Source organism: Aspergillus aculeatus, assembly GCF_001890905.1.
Source record: "Aspergillus aculeatus ATCC 16872 unplaced genomic scaffold ASPACscaffold_11, whole genome shotgun sequence".
Lineage (NCBI taxonomy): Eukaryota > Fungi > Ascomycota > Eurotiomycetes > Eurotiales > Aspergillaceae > Aspergillus > Aspergillus aculeatus.
The window spans coordinates 1,241,409-1,257,643 of NW_017962986.1; the positions used below are offsets into that span (position 1 = coordinate 1,241,409).

At 42.6% G+C, this 16,235-nt stretch overlaps 3 protein-coding genes across 3 annotated transcripts; 2 read left to right on the forward strand and 1 right to left on the reverse strand.

The window, feature by feature from the left end:
- Window positions 1-10,269: 10,269 nt before the first annotated feature.
- Window positions 10,270-11,145, forward strand: ASPACDRAFT_122439 (uncharacterized protein). Its single transcript, XM_020196540.1, has one exon. The coding sequence runs from the start codon at window positions 10,418-10,420 to the stop codon at window positions 11,018-11,020; it is 603 nt and encodes a 200-aa protein (XP_020054917.1). The 5' UTR covers window positions 10,270-10,417; the 3' UTR covers window positions 11,021-11,145.
- A 625-nt stretch (window positions 11,146-11,770) lies between these two features.
- On the forward strand, window positions 11,771-12,812 carry ASPACDRAFT_62070 (uncharacterized protein; the record flags this gene model as incomplete). Its single annotated transcript, XM_020203750.1, has 2 exons — window positions 11,771-11,790; window positions 12,167-12,812. 2 exons carry the CDS (start codon window positions 11,771-11,773, stop codon window positions 12,810-12,812), a joined length of 666 nt encoding a protein of 221 aa, XP_020054918.1.
- A 1,489-nt stretch (window positions 12,813-14,301) lies between these two features.
- On the reverse strand, window positions 14,302-16,178 carry ASPACDRAFT_62071 (uncharacterized protein; the record flags this gene model as incomplete). The annotated part of the gene is made up of 4 exons (XM_020203751.1): window positions 14,302-14,810; window positions 14,858-15,152; window positions 15,246-15,629; window positions 16,134-16,178. The coding sequence occupies 4 exons, from the start codon at window positions 16,176-16,178 to the stop codon at window positions 14,302-14,304; spliced, it is 1,233 nt and encodes a 410-aa protein (XP_020054919.1).
- Between the last annotated feature and the right edge of the window lie 57 nt (window positions 16,179-16,235).

The following is a 16,235-nucleotide window of genomic DNA, read 5'->3' on the forward strand; positions in this document are numbered from 1 at the left end:
AAGGGAATGGGGACGAGCGTCGCCCTACTGCAGTGCCTGTAGTTGAGGTACATGATTAGCTTGCGTAGGTGGAGAGATTAAATAGCCGGGCAGGTCGCTGAAGACTAGGGTGGAATTAACTAATCGTCGCTTTGTACATTGCGGGAGTCCAAAAGTTGCTGTGACTAGTACAGAAAAAGTAGGCGAGATCAACGTCTGAATGAGGGGTAATTCTTGGCAACGGGGCTGTGCTACGAGGCCACGTCTGCTGCGGGAGGAATGAGTACAGTTTAGAGAGGTCGCGCCCTGAACGAACTGAAGAGAGGTGAATAGGGGTGAAGATAAGGCGGCGATGACGCCTTACCCACTGGGTCAAAAAGAGACGGGTGAGCACCTACATACAACAGAAGGGATTCGCTGGTGGTCACCCACCCAACTACTAACCTCCCGGCGTGTGGCTTGAACGCGGCCAGAAGGCGGGTGGGTGCCGCTCGGGTGAGCTAGCGGGTGAGGCCGCTTTTCGGTCGCGCGACCGGGGGTGAGTTAGAGTGAGTGTGTTTTAAGGATCACCCCGGTCGCGCGATGTCCGCGCAATATCACCTGTGAAAACTTTAATATCCACTTATTTTTCTCAGCACCTATCGTAATTGGTTTGAGATAGTATGCTGGGATTAGTAAGCCACGGAGCTGACTCGAGATTGTTTTCTTTAGGTCTAGCTGACACGTAATCCTATTCCCTCTCATCCGACAAAAGAGAATGTGAAGTTAAGAAATAGCTTAGAAGCCACTTTTATCAACACGTGAATCGTCTTTCTTCAGTATAGATTTGATGTCAACCTGTTAATCTGTCGACGGCAGAACATTCTATGATCACAGACTAGAGCTTGTGCACTTACTCTGGCATGAGTTAGGCGTTTTATGAATTGAAGGCCACAGCAATCAGCAATATCTGATATATACTTATCAGGAGAATAGTAAATATTGAGCCTGAATACAAACTGTGGTTTCCGCCTACTGGCTGAGTAAGAAGATTACTGTCCTTCTTTTTTCTATCCTCTAGTCTGGCTTCCCTTCTTCATCCCAACCGGCCATTGATTCATCATTTGACAACCCCAAGCTCAACAACATATTAGTTCCGGAATCAATCTCAAAATCACAAGTTTGATACCGAATCTGGACTATTGATTCCATATTTCACATCCGATGAGATGTGAAGTTCTCAAACACTAGACTAAAAAGGTATCCGGACCCACGAGGCCAGGGTTAGGGCTCATTTTTCACATGATTGTTCAGTCCGACAATAGTATCATTGGCATATGTCTTTGATCAGGTCTGGATCGAAATTTAGGTTCACTATATGCTCCTAGGTTCCATCTCAGTCCTTGCCGCTGATCTTGCTCACCAGCTTAAGTATTCTTGCAAGCTAATGTATCAGCACCTATGTCGGTATGATCACCCAATACTGATCTTCCTTGTGGATACTAAAGTCTATTATGGCGCACTCTATCCTTCGATCTCTCAAGCGTGACGGTTACAGAACTTGTCACCGTTCCAAATATAGCTCCTGATTGCTATCTCTGCCATCGTCCGTCTAGCAAAGGGAAAACTCGGCAATCGAACCGCAACGGTAATGCGGGCCGCCTTTACTGGAAATGCCACCCCTGTAACAAGTTCCTTGGCTTTATTGATAATCGAGGCAATGATCCAACAAATCCACCATGCCACTGTGGGAGTCCAAGCAAGCGCCAGGTAGCTGGACGGCAGCAAAAAATCTCACGTGGTGTTCACTTCGTGTGTCGGCAGGGACGTTGTGGATTCTATGAACCCTGCCGAGATCCTCATGGTACTTATCTGGCCGTCGAATCCGATGAGCTTCTAGATATGTTGATTAGACTTCGTATTGTCTAAACTAATAGAATGCTAAGAACAGGGGAATCAAGAAGAGTAGTTTATGCAGGTTTAATAGCTAACACGACATCTTGCCCGGACCTTCATGTTCATGATAAAATCACATCTATCATTTGAGTATATTCCTCAACTTTTGTCCGAGGGTCGATGGAGGGGATTTAACTTTCTGGTCAGATTATTTCTAATTAGAAAAGTTACTCTCCTAAATCATGGAAATCAAGGTCTGTAACTCCATTCCTACAGAAACGATTGTTTAACGTAACCGGTAAGCGAAAGGATCACGTAGGCGAAGGGATCAGGCCTGTAACCTACACCAAATAGCTGATTTTCGATCCTCAACAACTCTACTGGTCCTCATATTCTCTTTCAGACGCACCCTTACACTAGCAATACTCATTCCACGCTCTCTTTAATAACCAACTCTTTGATGATGATGATGATGATGATAATTCATACGCTGGCCCCTCGCCTAAGGCGACATGCAGAATCCACTACCTATACTCTCTATGTACATCTTTGGACGTGAACTATTACTTTCCTGACGAACTTGGAGCCTCGTCAAGGCCTGTGTGGGCCAGTGCCTGGAGTTGTGTTTTGCCGTCCTTGTGGCGCACAACTTCGAAATCTCTGCGATGCCTCCGCGAAGTCCAGAACCGCCCCGAGGACGCTGCTGTCCGGCGGGGCATCTTATAGCCTACCTTCCCTACCTTGACCTGCTCCTCCTAACATATCCGATATATTATTTAAGGCTCCTCCAATCTTCTGCCGCAGTGTTTGACGTATTGCGCTAAGCCGCGGACAGTCGATAAGTACATACACTACCGTTTCGATGGCCCTACACTCGCATCGCTCGTCTGCCCGGAAACCATATTGTTTGACATACGTTGCCAGCCACGAATGGCCTGTCCGAAGTTGCATAAGCAGATATGCTCAATTCCGAGAAAGCGAGCCATATAGACAACGAGACCTGCTGGATGGTAGGCCTCGGTCAATGCGGCGCAGTTGCCCTCCATTTTTCGAGGTCCTCCATTCTTATTCCCACTCTTAGTAGATCTTTCTGCGTATGTATCCTTTCTCCCGTGAAAGAAGATGTTTAAAGGGGTGCTTCTTTTCTATGCCCACTGCGTCCTTGGCCAGCCGGTCGGCCGCCTCGTTTCCAGGGTTCCCGCAGTGACCCGGTACCCATTGCAGTCGCAGTGGGATTCCTCGGGCTTTCAGCTCGCCAGCTGAGTAGTGAATAGCCTGGAGGACACTCTGGCCTGATTTGTTCCATAAGTTTCTGATTACCTACAGAGAATCCAGCTCGAAGACTATTATCCCGCTTTGTCGCATTAAGATATAGCACGCTCTCAGTCGAGAATTTGGAGACAGTTATAGCAGAAGGAGGTGACTTTATAATTAATTTGTCACATCAATTGTATAGACGACTTGCATCAAATAGTACAGACACTCAAATAATAGAGGAACAGATTGACGAGCTTCAAGCGAGGTTGGAAGTCCTAGAGTCTGAAGCTCAAAGAAAAGAAATTCAGCTCGAGCGTTATAAAGAAGAGATAGAGCAATGGGAGAGCTGGAACCGAGGACTTTCTGGGAAATACAGCAAAGCGAAAAGAAAGATCAAACAGGCTGTCATTAATCCTAACGAGACTAGTCTTTGATCTCGATTGATTCAGTCATTCGTGAACGCAAGGCATGGTGGGACAAGCTACATATCTGCTTTAGTTATCACACAAGCCGACAATCTCGAGGGGCTACGATTCGGTGATGCTCCTATTTTCGTGGTTAGCCTTGAAGAGTGGTGGGCCTCAGCAAGTATTCATCTGATAATATATTCAAAGCTCAACAAGACAAGGCTCTCTTTGCCATACCACTAGTTCTAGTTTACTTGATGCTGGCAACGCGATCCTTTTCGAATCCAACAGCACACAGTGCAGGGCCAGTCTTTGAGGCGCCACAGCCTATAGTCAGGGTAATGGAAAGCCGGACGGTCTAGCACCCCCAGATGAAAAACTGGTTTATTGAGTTACACTACGCCAACCCAATGTCCTACTCTTTTTAAGCAGCCATCACGAACGAATTTCATAATACGACAATGGCTTGTGTCGGTTCGAATCTGATCCCAGAGAGAAATGGTTATAATAATCCCCAGTACCAGTCTTGCGCTGGTATATAAAAAGCAGAAAGGGGCGCTATTTATGTTACAGATAATAACTATCTCGCTGCTCTTCACTAGAAGTACTCTCAACTTTAGCGTAATTTCGGAGTTGTTTGTGGATGGTGGATCTTTTTTATTAGAGCTGCGATTATTATAATATATATATAGCAGGCCGGTGGAGCCGGCAGCAGCTCACTTCTTATACTCTGAGAAAAAATAAAGCACTTCCAAAAACACAAAGACGAGGAAACCCAATCGCCAGACAATATAAAATCGCCTAAGACTCGTTCGATTGCTGCAAATGATGATCAGAACGCGACCAGTCTTATACAGAATACTTCTGTTTTTACATAAAAAAACTTGATTTATACTGTGAAGACCCCTTCCGGGGACCGTGTACTTCTGGACAATATCTACGGATGGGTCAAGCCTGGAATGCTTAGTACTTTGATGGGATCATCCGGTGTAGGAAAAACAACATTACTTGATATTCTGGCGCAAAAAAAAACCGAAGGCACTATTTAAGAAACTGTCTTGGTTGATGGCCGTGAACTCTCTGTTTTTTTCTAAAGAATAGCAGGTTACTGTAAACAGCTTAATATCTATAAGCCTTTTGCTACAGTGTGAGAAGTATTAGTATTTTCGGCACTTCTTCGACAGCCTGACCATATCCCGAAAAAAGAGAAATTAACCTATGTCGATATAATTATTAATCTTTTGAAACTCCACGACCTTGCTAATATTCTGATTGGAACTGTTAGTGAAGGACTCAGTGTTGAACAACATAAAAGCGTTACTATTAATGTTGAACTTATTTCTAAGCCTAGTATCCTAATCTTTATTAATAAGCCAACATCTGGTCTCGATGGTCAATCTGTCTATAATACAGTTAGATTCCTACACAAGCTTGCTGATACCGGCCAGGCTATTCTTGTAATTATTTACCAGCCATCTACTCAACTATTTGCTCAGTTCGATATACTCCTTCTACTTGCCTGTGGAGGCAAAATAGTTTACTTTGGCGATATTGGTAATAATATCTGTACAGTTAAGGACTATTTTGTACGGTACGGAGCACCATATTTATTAACTAGTAATCCCGCTGAACATATGATCGACGTGGTTACAGGTGGTTTTGAAACCGTTAAGAATAAGGATTAGCACCAGATTTGGCTGGATTCTCCTAAAAATGCTGCTGTAATAGCAGAGCTTGATCAGATTGTTGCCGATGCTGCGGCTAAATTATTAGAATCAGTCGACAATGGTAGAGAGTTTATAATATCTTTTTAGACTTAAATAAAATTAGTTATACAACGGATGAATGTGGCTCTGTTACGAAACACGAAATATGTAAACAACAAATTGGAGCTGTATATTATATCTGCGTTACTCAACAGCTTTTTATTTTAGCATCTTAAACATAATATTCAGGATCTTTAATTGAAGATGTTTACTATTTTCAATTTTATATTTATTACACCGGGAGTTATTAATCAACTTCAGCCCCTGTTTATTCAACATCGCAATATCTATGACACCCGTGAAAAGAAGTCAAAGATGTATTTATAAAAAGCCTTTGTTACAGGTCTTATTATTTCCGAATTTCTTTATTTTTGCCTCTGTGCTGTCTTATATTTTGTCTGTTGATACTACCAGACAAAGTTACCGCATATGTCTAAGAAGGTTGGAGCAATCTTCTTTATTATATTAATCTATGAGTTTATCTATACTAATATTGGGCAATTTGTGGCGGCCTACACGCCAAACGCGACGTTTGCAGCTCTGGTCAATCTCCTTATTGTCAATTGCCTAATATTATTCTGTGGCGCGTTTGTACCGCAATCAGAGTTAAATATATTCTGAAAGTACTGATTCTACTATCTTAATCTGTTTATTTATATTTTTGGAGATATGCTTACTTTCGGTATTTAGAACACGGAGGTGAATTGTGCTTCGGGGGAGTATGCTTACTTCAATCCACCCAACGGAACATATAAAAACTACCTGGCCGATTATATAACCACGAACTCTGCTATTAATCTGATTAATCCCCAGGCGACCTCCCAATGCCAAGTGTATCAATATACCCGTGGGAGTGATTACCTGAAGACCCTCGGAATTCACTACTACTACTACAGCTGGCAAGATGCTGGAATTTGCGTGATTTTCGCCCTCAGTAGATATTTCTTGGTGTTTGTCATAATGAAGCTTCGAACCAAGGCTTCTAAGAAGGCAGAGTGAGGGCTCTGTAATAGATTCCCCTCCTTCCCTCAAACTCTCTTCCCAGCCTCGTTCATACTGTTTTGGACTCTGTCGATGAGGCGTTTTGTTCAAATGAAGGTTTTTCATCGCATATACATAGATTTCTCTTTGCGTTTTTGGCTATCTTTTATCCAGCATATTCTTTTTTAACCAGGGTATCGTTCTAGACTCTTAGGCATAATTGCAACCTGGAGCTTACAGTTTATTAGAATATAAGATATTAAAAATAGAAGAAATTTTTTCCACAGCGGATTTGGATCTTGTTGCTAGCCGATCAGTCGCCCTGACGTATAATAAAGATAATACCCCTACACAGTAAGTTCATAATATTCTTACACTGATCTCGTAACACACATCTACTTCTACTAAATGTATATTTAGACGCCATCCCGTGTGCCGCCCTAGGTTGTCGATCCTATTTAATCTTATAATAAGCCTGCCTTCTTCTACCCCACCATCCTATCAACATGCGGGGTTGGCCAATAGTCCACGCAGTACCTCTGGACCTTCATATTCTTCGCTCTATTAATGATAATCCGACACTTCTCTCCTATAACGCAGTGTACTGAATATCTGTCTTTGAACGAAGTTATTGATCGACCAAAGCAGAAATCTTCAGATATAAATAACCGGCCTCCTTAATAGAACTCAATCTCGTCAGATGACAATCTTGGCAACCGGTCACTATGGTAGATCTTGGAAACAAGCACCGGTTTTTTAATGATCTGAAACTTTTGTGTCTATCGAAAGCAGTCAATGTTAGGATCTTTCACTATTACTATGAGGATTTGGTACTATTCCAGAGTTTCAAGCGCGGAGGATCTTAAGTATAACTTATTCTGGGCTGCTCAATAAGCAGAAAGTCAGTACTAAAGTTTAATCTAAAGTAGAAAAGAAAAGTCGCTCGATTTCGGTAGGAATCCAGTTCAGTAGTTTTGTAGCTGTATGGTAGAAGAATAAGGCTGGCCCATGCATCCTCTGAAAAGCCTAAGTAGATTGGACTAGCTGTGCCGACACCTGTATATAATAGCATCCGGATAGATAATACCTGTAATATATCTGAGAGATAAATTCTGTATATTTAATTTGTTCGTCGTGGCTAAAACTAGTTTGCTGTCGAGCTAGGTTCTCACAAAATTCATATGGTATAAGTCCCATAGTAATAGGACTATAGTTTGGCCGTCGGAAGTAGGCAGGAAACTGGGGGCTTTGGCAATAAACATATAGCAATATTAAATAAAAGTCAAAATAAAGTCGACGGCAAGTCAAAGAGAAGTCAGAAATTTAAAAAAAAAAGTCAAATAAAAGTTAAAGAAAAGTCAAAGAAAAGTTAAAGAAAAGTTAAAAGAAGACCAAAGAACATTAAGATACTTTAATAGGCGACGACGGACTATTGCGGAGCACAACCCGGTAAAAAAAATCAGAAATCTAAAAAATACTTTTGGGAGATGTGCTTGTCATCATGTTTGTCGTAGCAAACAAAGAAATGCATGATCCTTGTTGAGTTTCACAGAATTCGGGTGGGCAATTTCAGACCCGGTCGAGCATCGTCACATTTAGTTGTATTCTTCATAGATAGAAGAAATATATCTATTTAAGGACTGACATTCAATAGCTGAGACAATTTCCCTCTAATATATTTATATATAAGCCTGCAAGAACCACTCTACCACTTTGCCGGAGGCTCTGTACGTAATAGCACTGTATCTAACTCTTTAATCTCATACCTTTTCTTAAGATCGAAGATTTTTTATATATAGTACTGCGAATCAAATGTCAAACCAGTCCCCGGCAGATAGCACTAATAGTTTGATGTCTATTGCCAATATGAGCTTTGATGGCAAGCGAATTCGGATAACTTAAAATTGTTTCGGTGCTCGTTTGAGCGATACTTAGCTTACAAGTGCCCGAAATACGCGGGTGCTGGTCGTATCCGTTGGTAGTGAGCGAATTATGCAGGTGGCCGATAAGTTGGATTCGTGATATACTATCTTACCGTTACTATTGATTATTGGTAAATGCTTGTAACGTCCAAGCAAACACTGAAGCACAGCGAAGATATGTAGTTGACTATCTACAAGATTCTTAATAGTTCTGGAGGTGTCCGATGTATCAGCTAGAAAAGCCCCTCTTTGGACACTCGCAAGATCTAGACTTTCAGGGGATCAAATTTGCATGTACTAATTTCTTTATCGCTTGGCGGACAATCAATAAAAATCGGAAAGTCCAAGAGGGGCTCTCCATTGCGACCACATACGAAGACAGAGCGACAAACGTCCTTTGTGTTGATCAGGGGGAATGCTTTGGTAACGTGATGTCGATACTGCGCCATGATGTGGCTTGATACCTACATACAGCAGAAATACAGACCAGTCAGGTATTATTTCAAGACAAAGAATACGGACGTATACTGTTATCATTCCAACATTGGGCTGGTGTCCCCACACAGTCATTGGTATATCTACATAAAAGCCACGCTGCGATCCGAAATCAGCTCTGTCGCACCAGACTTCGAAGGCGTCTCGATACTGATGTGATACGGACATTAATCTGAAGACGAGATATATATTGTACTTCCATTTCCCTTCAGAGCTCTCAGATACATTTTGCTTGCCCAAGCATTTAAAGTACCAATGCTAGTCTAGCACCTCTGGAGGTAGTACGGGCGGGGAAAGACAGTTTTAATTAGTGCTATTGTAGCTTTTCCATGGCAGCTTTCAGCTGGTTAAGGAATTGTTTATTCTCTAGATTGTTTTCTTTACTTAAGGACTCAAGATTCGTCTATACTTGTTCTGGTATGTTTCTATCTAGTAAGATATTGTATATTTTGATTATTAAGACTGAGTAATAGAGCGGGCGCCCGCAGCAACCAAATTGCTAATTGTTATTATAGCTTCTACGTTGATGTAATGACTTTTATTTTACCCTTATCTGATGAGTTGCAGAGGTGGTACAGACTTAGAAGTAGGGATAAACTGAATAGTAGAAACAGACTGGAGATTAGGAACAGACTGGAGAGTAGGGACAGACAGGAAAGTAGGAACGAACTGGAGAGTAGGAACGGACTGGAAGGTTGGAATAGACAGGAGAGTAGGGATGGACTAAAGAGTAGGCGCAGACCAAAGAGTAGATGCAGACTAAAGAGTAGGCGCAGACCAAAGAGTAGACGCAGACCAAAGAGTAGGGATAGATCAAAGAGTAGGGACAGACCGGAAGGTAGGGACCCACTTCAATTTTATACTTACCCGCGATCACCGTCGATTGCCTTACTCACCCTCAATCACCAGCCAGAAATGAAACACTCGTATCCATTAATCTTAGTAGCTCATGTTCCTACTCGATTGGTATCAGCAGTTCTGTCGCTCACTATAGAAACAATTGGTTTAAGAAGCAGTTGCCTGGGCAAGTGAGCTCTAAAGTAAACCTATAGCAAAGTCTAGGAGGAGCGACCCAAGAAAAAACAGAAGCAAGATCAAGCGCGCACGTTTACACCTGGTACGTAGCCTTGAAGAAGCCAAGTTAGTAAAAGCTTCCTAAGTAAGGGTTAACTTCTAGAGCTTGTTTCGCTGTTGCCTAATGTGGGTCGAGATTGACACGGATGCACGGGCTCTTCCGAGAAACAACGTGATTTGACGACGCGAGCTACTAGCAACTTAGCGAAAGATAGCACTGCAGCTGTTGCACTTCTCCTTTGTCCGACAAACCGTGGCGCTTGCTGCTCTTGCCATATCGCTCTACCCCGGCTAGTCATTATGTGATTATAAATCGTAAGTTAACCAGCACTTGGGTTCCGGATGAATCATTAGGCGCTGGCCAGACAAATGGAGTAGCTTTTTGGTTGGGATACACCATTTAAGATCCATAGTAGCAGAGAGCAAGAAAAGGAAAAACTGCAAAAGGAAGTCGGCCTAACAGATTGCACTATAAATAGAAGCATCTTCCGCTACCCTGGACTATGAGCTACATCTCAGTATACCTCCTCAAACTTCCCTTCCCAAGTACATCCCTCGTTTCCTTAAACCTCTTTTGTCACGGAAAGGATATGCAGTGGGCGTGGTATTGCTTGATTCTCGGTGACCTCTTTGCTCTCCTCGTCCGCTTCCGCACCGGAGAATGGTCTCCCCAAGCACGGTACTTCCTCGTGTGCTCGCACTTGGCCTTGTGGGCTCGAGTCTTGCAAACAACACCACTGTAACCTCGTATATCGAATCCTCCGACAGCAGCCCCGGGATGAACCTGACGGTTTCGATGGATGTGGTGAATGCCGACTACGCGTATCTCTACGACAATATAACCACCATTGAGGATCTTACTAAGCGCACCGGCATCACCACCACGGCCGCCGCGTACACAGTGGCCAAGGTCACTTCCGAAGTCATTATCACCGCCGCTTCCGCGATCACGATCTACGAGTACATCGCTGGGGTGATCAAATCCAAGTCCGATGCCAACTCCTGCACCATCACCTACGGCGTCGATTCGGATGGCAGCCACACCGAGGGTTATGCCTACAAAGCCTCCACCACCGGCAGCAACTGCGACACGACTGCAGAGCTAAAAACGATTCGTTCTGCGACGGAAAAGTGTGCTACCACTCTCAGTACCATGGGCGCCGTGCGCGGCTGCTGTACCATGACCCATGGAGGCACTTGGGAGGGCCATCTCCGCTTGTCGGGGGATCCGACCAGTTATCCTGTGACGACTGTGACATGTTAAATGGAAGATTGGAGCCAGAACATGCCATATTTGAGACAAAGTAAAGAGCTGCAGCAGTGAGGGGGAGAAAACATCTGGAAAATAGGAGAAAGGAAAAAAACAGTAGTAGCATCAGATATTCAGTCTTCTTCTCTTTTCTATTTTTCTCCTTGAAATTTAGTATTCGCTTCCGAGATGGAAAGTAGGTAAGGTCTTAGTTCTTCAGTAAGATGATCGCCGTCAGTGTCTCGTTAGGACACTCAGATTACAGTACCCCCTGGGCACCTTTTTGTTGGACACCAAATCATTAGATTTGTCCTTAGCCGACTCATACAGCAGGACTTGCTTACCAAGTGAAAGTGCGACTCACTGCCGAGATGCAGCGGGAATGTCTTGACACTTTGGTTTTTTGACCAGGCCTTAATAGACAAGATCTAGCTATATTAGCTGCACTACTACAAATCCAAATGTCAAGGCTTTATTCCCAGGTCTCCTAAAACTTGCTATTTATGCTAAGAGAGAATGAGAAGATCACGATCAACATCGATCGAGCACAACTGGCAGACAGTTCGGCTATACTCAATTCATTGCTCAAGAGGGCTGTCGGCTGTCATCTAGCACTGTGCTTGTCGAACACAGACAATTCGTTAATATATGCTTTCGTCATCGCCTTGTCTTCTCGAGTTTTGACTGCGTCTTTCTTATCTGCATTTTCACCAGCAGGGGTTTTGTCAAAATCCTTGTCTGTCCTCTGTACCGGCCGTGGATAATATGTTTCCTAGTTGGTATTTGTAAGACGGAAAGCGACCACGCAAGAAATTACCTACCAAATGAGATGAGAATCCCGACTAAAATCCTGTTGAATCAGACTGGAATGTGGTCACTTGACCTGATTCTCGAATGCGAATGCTGAGGCAAATATCGGCGTCGCACAGCTTGCTGTATTCATACGCCTTATATATAAGGCTTTTCTTCTGCCGATCTCGTTTCTGTCGCACCACCTTCCTTAGTGACTTGGGAACCTTAGGTAGCTCTCGTTGTCTTCAGGCATTATAAAAGAATACTTTTTATAAGCTATATTTGAATACCCGTTTCCACGGGGAAATATTGCCCAAAACGATTGGAACATTGGGCCGACTGCTCAGCACTACAGTCAGAGCTTTACAGGTCCGCCTACAGCTACCTTCAATTGACACCTGGGGGAGCGCCTCATTTGTTCTCATCTTTGCATGAGCTAGAAGGACTAGGCCGACGACTTTGTCGGAAGTCTATAAGCAGCGAGCAAGAACTCAAGACCTATGAGCGATTTGCCGTGGAAGAGTATGTCCACGACATAATTACCGAGTTGTGCAAGTTACCCGCTGCTCGCGACGAGTTCGGCCTCGGCGACGGAATCCAGTTTAGCAGTCATACGAATTTCTTAAACGAGAACGAGGCTCTTGAAGCGGATGCAAGCCAAGTGTCGAGTGTCCACCACCCAAGACCTAATCAATTCTGTATTCATCATATCGACGGCAAAACTGCCACTCTCCTCACCTCTGTCGAGTATAAACCGCCTCACAAACTTTCTGTCGCCACCCTTCGTATGGGGCTCCGACCAATGGAGTTATGGAAGGATATGGTCAGATCAAACAAAATACCGACAAACCAGGAAGCGAGGCTGAGGTACAATGCAGAGCGACTTGTCTGCTCTGCCCTTGTCCAGGAGTATCATGTTATGATTCAAGAAGGGCTCGAGTACTCCTACGTGACCAACGGGCTTGCCAGGGTTCTTCTCCGTGTTCCACGTGATGATCCCAGCACGCCCTACTAGTTCTTATGTGATCCTAACAGTGATCCAAACACAAAAGTTGAAGATATTTTTCAACTAACGAACTGGATTGCCGCAGAAATCCAGCGAGTTTCCCTTTCCGCTTTAGGTCGAACTTGGTGCCGCTTTTTAATCACTGAGCGGCCCGGAGTATGGGGGGAGCATAGAAGTATGTGTCCTGAGCAATCTTTAAGCTATTTCAGATTACTCCGGGAATAAATACTAGAGAAGCTAACCATTACTTTGAGTCCTTATTTAAATTTATATAATTTAGTTATATAATCTAAACAAAATGTGTACTATTAATATCATATATTTCACTTTCGTCTTGCCGGCGTGCCCGTTATTTTTCTAATTCTTAAAAAATATTAAGCTTATTTTAATAATTATTTTATGTTTAATCTTATCTTTCTAATATCGACATATTCTCAAACACCAATAGTATTAATTCAAATTCTAATCAAAGTTATTCAAGAGGCTTCGCTTACAGGTCAATAATATTCTACAACTATTTAAGATCTATACATCTTTTATCTACTATCTTTTTAGATCTTATAATATTTGACTGTATTAAAAATATTAAAACTTGTTTATTTGTGTTATGGGACCAAGGCCCTAGTATAAAGCTCGGCCTGAGGCACCAGTTAGTACCTAAGGCCTTGCACGCTACGTACCGAACTAGCGCTAGCCTAGCACACATAAAAGAATTCTGTACGAACAGATGAAATAGCCTTCCAGCTATTTCTTCTTGTTCTAAGGCACGTTTTGATCAACACGATCCTTCCGTCCCGCAACAATAATAATACTAATATCTAGTTACCAGTTTCAATAATTAAACTGCTGATTAATACTCCGGCAAACATCATCTCTTCAGCGGAGTTACTTACGCTTTTAGAATTTAAATCTATTGAAGATCGGTGTATAAGAGAATCCGATCAGATGCATAAAGAACCTACATTTAGCTTTTTTACTATAAGATAGAGTGGATTAACCTGACCGTTATACCTTAACCTTAACCTGGCCATAACCTGGCGGTCAGGTTAAGGTACAAAAAAATTTTAACCGTACGGTTACGGTCAGGTTAAGGTACAACCATCACTTTAACCGTTTATACCTGCCGGTCAGGAAGGTCAGGTATAGCGGGTAGGTTAATAACCGCAGGTTAATTGGTAATATATATATCCCTCTTATACAGATAATATACAAAGTGTAATATACTTTTAATTACAGTATGGTAATGTTATCTAGATTTAGCTTATCTGCTCGACCTGTTTGACCTATTTGACCTGTTTAACCTGTTTGATCTATTTGACCTATTTGACCTATTTAACCTATTTGACCTATTTGACCTATTCGACCTGTTCGACCTGTTCGACCTGCTCGACCTCTTCCCCTGTGGTCCCGAGGGGTATACTGCGCTTTGAAAAAGGCATTTACAGAATCCAGTATAAGAAATATGAAATCTGATATTAAATAAACTGATAAGATTATACTACTCTTTATACTGTCCAGGACGATGATTATGGTGGCGAAGAAATCGAGAAGGCCGGGTCTCTATCTCTATCTGAGTACGTGTAATATTCGAAGACTCAGGTAAAGCTAGCTCCCCTGTTTCTAATAATGATCCATCTTTTGGATCATCTTCGAGATCATCTATATCCTTATTTTCACTGATATAGAAGGTAGTAATCACCTCATCCTCCTCTTGCTTCTTAGGTGTGAAGATGATTGAATCCGGATTGAGATTATTAAGAATATCCTGGTACTTCTTACTGATAGTAAAACGATCAGTATATATCTGAAGCATTACTGCTTTAATTGTATCAGGATGGAGACGGCTCCGGCGATAGTGGCAGATATCTCGAGAACTATTGAGTAGACGTTCAACACTGACACCGTTGGTGGCAACTGAGAGGAAATCTCTAGCCATCTGATAGAGGATAGGAAACTGATTACGGCGGGACTTCCAGTAAGTAAGAATATCAGTATGCCCTGTAGTACCTAGAACAGTGTCAGTTTAATCAAAGGTATTTTGATAAGCTACATACCTTCGATATCTAGATATGCCTTGAGTTCTTTAAATGTCTCGGCTGCCGGTGAGAGTCTCCGGCGTTTAGAGATGTTGTAAAAGGCTTTATCCAGGCCTGACAGTGACCCGGAGATAGTTGATGGTGTATTAATAGCCGGATTCTGACTGCAATAGAAATAGAACACCTTCTTAAAAACAGTTCGGTACTCAAGATACCAGTCAGTATCATCATCCAGCCAGGCATCCTTTTTGAACTTCTCAAGCTTTGACATCGGGTCCAGAATAGTTGCAATTGCATAGATATAGCCTTCTGCCTGGTAGGTACGATGGTAGTATTTTCAGAGCTTTCGATGTGCATCCTGCAAGCCTCCAAGGATCTCCTTCTTCCAGGGTGCCCGCTTTCTTACCAGACGGTTGATTGAGTGATCCAGATGATCGAAAAGATTGTTGTAGATATCATAGATCTTGTGAACAGTAGGCCCACTGTTCTCAGATAGACACGATGTGAAAAGAAAAAAAGGGTATAGAAGCTTAAGAAGATACTCCATCTGTTTCCACTCAATTGTAGTAGGGCAAAGATGATTAATGTTACCATAATCACAGTGCTGAATAAAACTGTTGATTGCTTGACGAAGATTAAGTGCCCGGCGAATCATAAGATAGGTTGAGTTCCAGCAAGTTTTGCAGTCAAGAAGAAGGTAGTAGACCGAGCCTGATTCGAGTCGTTGAGTAAGCTGGAACTTTTCACGGCGTTGAGGGCTTGCATTTACAAATCGTGCAATCTTCCGAATCTATAATTAAGAATTAGTATTATTAGCTATTATTAAAAGAAGACCTTTAGGACCCGTCTGTAAAAGACTAATTCAGATAGTCTCTACTATGGTAGGGGCTCTCTGTATTAGTCTTTTACAGATGGTTCCTAGGATATATCTTTTTAAGAGTTCTTGAAATACCAGAAGAGGCTTCAAGACTTCCATCACAATTCTCCCATATATATTCGACAGTACTGTTTGAGGCCTCAATCTGAAGTTTCCGCAGAAGAGTATTAACCACAAGCTGAATTACATGAGCAAGACAGGGTATGTGATGCTGGCTTTGAATAATTGTTGTAAGGTCGGGGTTGAGTAAAGCATTATGAAGCTGGGTGCTTTGGCTGAGCTGAGTCCGGAGTTCAGATGAGATTGTACTAAACATTGAACCATTGTTACTAGCATTATCAGTTGTTATACCTAACAACCGATAGGACAGGTTGTGTTTGTGCAAGACTAATAGAACAATTGTAGCTAGATTCTCACCAGTATGAGATCCAGATACCGGTCGGAAGCCCAGTAGAACTTCATGGTAATCCATATCTTCTGTTAAAAAATATCCAGTCAAAGCAAGAAATGCTTTCTGAT